This window comes from Suillus plorans (genome assembly GCF_016647745.1).
Source record: "Suillus plorans strain S12 chromosome Unknown HD556scaffold_69, whole genome shotgun sequence".
Lineage (NCBI taxonomy): Eukaryota > Fungi > Basidiomycota > Agaricomycetes > Boletales > Suillaceae > Suillus > Suillus plorans.
The window spans coordinates 268,639-274,638 of NW_024537453.1; the positions used below are offsets into that span (position 1 = coordinate 268,639).

At 46.1% G+C, this 6,000-nt stretch overlaps 1 protein-coding gene across 1 annotated transcript; it reads left to right on the forward strand.

Moving 5' to 3' along the window:
- Window positions 1–1,626: 1,626 nt before the first annotated feature.
- On the forward strand, window positions 1,627–5,992 carry HD556DRAFT_1312140 (uncharacterized protein; the record flags this gene model as incomplete). The annotated part of the gene is made up of 10 exons (XM_041300621.1): window positions 1,627–1,864; window positions 1,901–1,978; window positions 2,032–2,100; window positions 2,168–2,256; window positions 2,424–3,085; window positions 3,302–3,592; window positions 3,651–4,427; window positions 4,486–5,111; window positions 5,164–5,220; window positions 5,273–5,992. Coding segments are annotated over 10 exons (3,607 nt in total), but the record flags the coding sequence as incomplete, so codon positions are not given.
- Between the last annotated feature and the right edge of the window lie 8 nt (window positions 5,993–6,000).

Sequence of the window (6,000 nt, forward strand, 5' to 3'; positions counted from 1 at the left end):
AATAACTGCCCTGCATCGTCAATTTGTCAAACTCCAACTGCTCCACAACCTCGAAAACCACTGTATTCCGTGTATCACGTTTTCGTTACATCCCTATCGGTCTAGCTGGACTGTGAATCGCAAGCAGTTTCCTTTGAGACTAGCTTATGCAACGACTTTCAATGGATGCCAAGGACTCACGCTCTCTCGCACTGTTCTTGATCTCAGAACAGATCCTTTTGCGCATGGTCAATTATATACTGCGCTATCTCGCTTATTTTCAGCTGGGAATGGGACGAGAGATACAGCAAACATAGTGTACAAGTCTCTGCTTTGGTAAATGGAACACAACGACTGAAGGTCATCGCTTGTATGATATAATATTTAGATGCAACATATTTATTCTCTCCAGATATGTGTCCTGAGTGGCTTGGCCATTACAGCTCACAATCGTCCATCACTGTTCTGATGCTTGTCCACATGTTATTCCAATCTATCACCCGTACATCACTGTTCTGATGCATGTCTTTATTAACTAGTGCTCAATTTCTCCATTAAATGTTATCTATATTATCCATCAGTGATGAATAAGCAAGTTCCAGTTGTTAATCGACATTTGTCCAGAACAGTCCAGAACATGTCTTGAACATATTTGTGTGAACATACATGCTGTCGTGCTGCACCTACAGTTAATACACATCTTTAAGGTTATTTTCTGCTACAACTGTCTTCTTTATGCTACATAGAATGAGAATATATTATGTAAAATACTGTCTGGGATACAAACGTTCAAATGTCCAGAACATCCGAAATGCCGACATGTTCTAGCTCTATCAAAGATAGGTGAAACCCTGAACAAGCAAGTAAAATGTGCGACTCGATCTTTGTCTGCAGGGTCGATGGCCCATATGTGTCATTTTTCTAATCATATTTTAAACAAACATATTTGCAAGTATGGATTTTGCACTAAGGGAAAGGTAAGATTTAAATAAAGATCGAGAGATTCTCCTGCTTCGGATTCAATATCTTCATCCTGTGAACACAAAAGTCCCGAGTCCCAAAATATGTGTAGCCGTCCCAAAATAGCCATACTCCACCAGAGGGCGCAATGCACTTGTCACGCGATGTCAATTCAAAATATTCCGATCACTGCGCGCGATTTTAATGTCCCTCCATTCTTCCAAAATTCAAGAAGTTTTTTTGGGGCGCTTTATTTTCATCGACCAGATAAAGACGAGAATATTTCTTTATGTGAATGAAAATTGAGTGAGAGGGCCCATTTCTGCTCAATTTCTTCCCTTTTTTTTACAGAAAGAACCGATCATACGATCAGTGCTGAAGGACGGAACTATCGAATTAGACTTCTCCAACAGCTGTCCGTCGCTTCCTTGTACAACTACTGCGGATTGATGTGTCGCGAATTTGTCGTAAATGCTGTAATCAGTCCATCATTTTATTTTCCGTGCTACGCCTTCATTTTTTTTCATCCCTGCAGGTGCAGGGCTATGTACATGTCTTCATAAATATATAAAACCTTCAGAGGGGCATAAATCCACCCATCCAACGATAAAACCATACCTATCATTACATATCCTCTGTCTACTATAAATGTCCGTCAACCAGACCTGTGACCATCCTGGATGCACCATGGGACCATTCCAGACTTCCAAGACAGCTAGGAAGCACCGGTACCGGTACCACTCTGTCCCTATCCAATTCCTAATTGGCGGGCTTCAGTATATCATAGGCCAGTCCGATGGGAAATACACCTGCCCGCTCCCAGAGTGTAAAACAATGTTCAAAAAACGTGAAGATATGCAATCACATATCACTACCGACCATAATGAGGATGAGAAGGTCAAGGTTTTTGATACTCCAGATTATAGTGAGTACAATGCAACATTGAGTCGTTGTTTAGTAGGACTGACTTTCATAGTGGTGGCCCCGTACCATGTTATCGTCCATCAAAACGCCATTCCGGATGACATTTCTACCGTTTGTCAGTCTATTTGATGTCACCTTATTAATTTGTATGTTAACCAATCGATCAAGGTTCTGGGGCGGTACTGCCTGATATTGTAGTCCACAAGGCCTCTTCCGCTCAGGATATTGGCGTCAGAGGTGACGTATATTTAATTGCAGAATTTAGAAGGCTATGCTTAACAATTTTTCCATGTCGTTTACACAGGATCTTCAATCAATGTGGAATCTAGGACCGTATCGTTGTTGCCTTCGGTTGACTACTTGATGTCAAATGAGGTTCTGGATTCACTTGGGGTATGCATTCACAGTCATCTGAAAATCCTTCTCTGCTACTCGTGCCGGGTGGCATTGACCTCTAGCATGGTATCGGGACACAGGAAAAACCACCACAATTTATATAAAGTACGTGTATCACTTGTATTGTACATCCCAAATTTGACACTACCATCCCACATGACTAGATACCTTCAGCCACATTGCAGTCCTTCTTGGACTTTTGCTCGGAGTCACACATCTACGACAAACCAGAGCATGTAAAGCTACCCACTCCAGGGGGACCACCTGTCCAGCTCATTGCAGGCCCAAGTGACGGATTTGCATGCACAGCATCTGCTGATTGCGCGTATGTGGTCAAGGATATTAGCACCATGCAGCGACACAGTAGGGAAGCGCACCGCAACATTGGCCTGATAGAGATAAAATATCGATCTTGCCAGGTACAACGTATCTTCACCGGTGTACGCAACTCATATTTTGAGGTCTCCCACAATGTGGCGGCTGGAACCAGACCTGACGTCAAGGCCATCCTTCAGGCCACGTTCCTACCAGCAATTGACGTTGCATTAGTCGTTCCAGCTGATACAGAGAGGGAAAGGACACCCCTGACGCGTTTTATGGGTTGGGATAAATTCAAGGTAGACCTACGAATGAATCCCGCGCAGAGACGAGCAGCGGACGAAATTAAGAGCAAACATACTGACGATGAACACGATGGTATCCTAGTGGATCTTGCTTCTACTGTGCGAGAACACATGGCGAAGGCATCCACCATCTTGGATGGTCACCCTCACAGGTTGAGCTTGTCTAAGCTGCTGTTGTACGGTGACGCAATCCCACGGGACAAGTGAGTAATTCAATCACATCACAACAACTGCATCCTTAACCCATATCCGCGCTTACAGTGACAGTCATTGGAGGCCTGTGTCGGATGACAACGCGGACTATCCAAACTTTATGCTACAATTGATGAGATCGATAATGCGCATTCACCTTGGATTTCGCTGGATTTCTCGTTTCAGCTGTCCGCCGTGCAGACTCATTGTCTCGAGGAACTTGTTAGTGTCCTGCGTGACGAGGACGCATCCCCACGTACCAGGATGATCGTCTACCACAATCTTGCGTGGTCCCTAGTGGATGCAGATCCCGATTTGTGCGTGGTAGATCGATGGGCAAACCCAATCAAGCGAGCAATTTGGCTTAGGGCATTGCGTCCGGACGGAAACTTCTGTGAAGCGTCCACACTCACACCCGACCTAGCAAAGCTGAAATACTTTTGCAACATCACATCTCTCCTCGAAGCGCTGATGGACAAAGAAGAAGATACAGATTCCGTCCATTTCGACGACCACGAGTGAGTGCCCCTTTGCAATTTCAAGCCTGCAAGCACTGATAATTCATTTGGTGCGAAGTCGCGTCATTCGTGTTCACCAGCGGGTTCTACGTCTCGGGCGTGCCACCACGTTCAACATAGTGTATGAGATGCAACAGTATGCGTCGTCTGTGTCGTTCAATCAAACCAAAGAGCCGAACGTTTATGTCGATCCCGACGTGAAATCCATCACGATAGGCACGGAAACCATGTTTATGGACAAACTCAGAGATGGGATCCAGAGGCTCTTGCAGGACCTAAAGTTCCGATATTTGGAGCTGACGCACGACGTTGTCATGCTGAAAGTGGTCCCAGAGCAGGTCAAAGACGATCTAACCAACTCCACCCGCGGCTATTCGCTGTTGTCAGAGGAACCTTTCTACAGGAAGCGCCACGACTTGCTATTCCACTTGGTGGATGAATATGATCTTGCAATTGTCGACAACGCTGGACGACTCGCATGGAACATCCCTGCAATAAAGGACCTCCTCAGACGCTCGCTTCGTGTCTGGGAGCCTCTGTACCATTTGATGTATATCACGACTCACATATCTTGTCGGGGGACTCAGTTCATAGACCACAAAGTCAGCAATGCGGACAGGCATCGCAACCTTTTTATGCAGGGCAACGAGATGTTCCTCCTGACCGGGTACAGCAAAAAGACTGGTATCACAGATCGTGACTCGTGCACTCCAGGGTTCGTGCCCAAGGACATTGCATTCTGGGTCCTAGAAATGCTCGCAGGTGGTTTACGGACGGCCGAAGCCATACTGGCTGGTGTTGCGTATGGGACCCAGTCGGAACATATCTATAGGACGTGAGCATTGTCCTGAAGCATTGATACAACTTAAATTCGTTTTGACATATTGATTTAGGTACCTGTGCGTCGGTGATGGAGAGAGGATTAGTCCGACCGTTTTTTCCGCAAGACTACATCACTGGAACCATGATTACTTCGACTGCCGATGGGGAGTGAGAGATTTCCGTCAATGCGCAATCACGATTGGTCGTGAATTCATCACCCCTGACGACTCGTATGACCAAGCAGACAACATTCTCGCTGAATCTGCCGATCACTCCACTGGAGTGGACCTTAGTTACTACGCCGTCGTTCAAGGAGCAGTTCCTCGACTGTCCAACAATAGTATGTGCAGGCATAGATGGATGGGAGATCAGTGGCATAGCATCCTTGGACTTGGTCCCTTACCACCTCCGGAGCCAATCAGAATCAGTCGAAAGAACATCGCTAATGGTACCAGTCTTCAATCTATGTTGGACATGGTACGGAAAACCACGAAAGAAACCCTTACATCATTTCTGGACGCCCACGCATCAAAGATACTCCAGCACACTGTCTGCAGCACCTCAGCACAACACTCAAAAGATGCCACAGCCAATGTAACTATGCGAGAAATATCATCACCGCTACCAAGCACCTGGAAGGATAGGTCCTTAAGGTTGAGCGGACATTTGGATGACTTGTTTTACGACGAGAGCGAAGGTAAGTAACACAATCAAATATATCCGCAGGACAACTATATTACTCTTCACAGTTATTCATCCAGATCTACCACTGTCATCAGGGACCAGTGGGTACAATGAGAATTCCAGTGAGTCCAACCACCATTGTCGTACACTTCAGAATCTCATGTCATCCCCAAGGCATGAATCATTCTGTTGCTGTGTCACCCACCGCAAGTGGTTATATTCAATGCGGAAATATGTTATCAGACTCTCCACTTCCATCGTCATCAATCACAAGCATCTCACGTACCGAATACATCGAGGGGTCGGTAACATCATCTGGCATCGTTCCAACCAGCGATAAGGGCGAATTGACTCCTATCTATGATCGGAAGGGTAAGGGTAGGGCGTATGAACCCGGAACACAGGTGGCGCTCAAAGACATTCCTGGAAGTAGCCCCGTCTTTGATGATGCTATGTCCTCAACCATATCTCCTGTCGCGAACGTGAAGCGCAAACGTGGCACCTATAAGGCAAGGGAAGTTCGACCCACAGATGTAGGAATTTCTTCTACAGAAAGACACACGTCTCATTTTCTCCAACAGCACCAGTCCATCCCAGATATGTCCAGTGAAACTCCTCTCCCATCAAATGTATACCGGACTCAGAAGCATGCAATACAGCAAAAACGGCCGATAGAAGATCAGGAGGAACATTCCAGGCGTCCAAAACGTATTCGCAGGTTGTCGATGGAGGAGATCATCATCTCCAGCGATCAAGATATTTCGAGTGTAGAGGAAATTCCATCGAAACGTCGGCATGGACAGCGACCCGCGATGCGAAAGACTCCTGTGGAGGTTGTCACCATCTCTAGCAGTGATAGCGACTCAAGTCCAGATGAGAACATTCCCATAAAACGTCTTCGA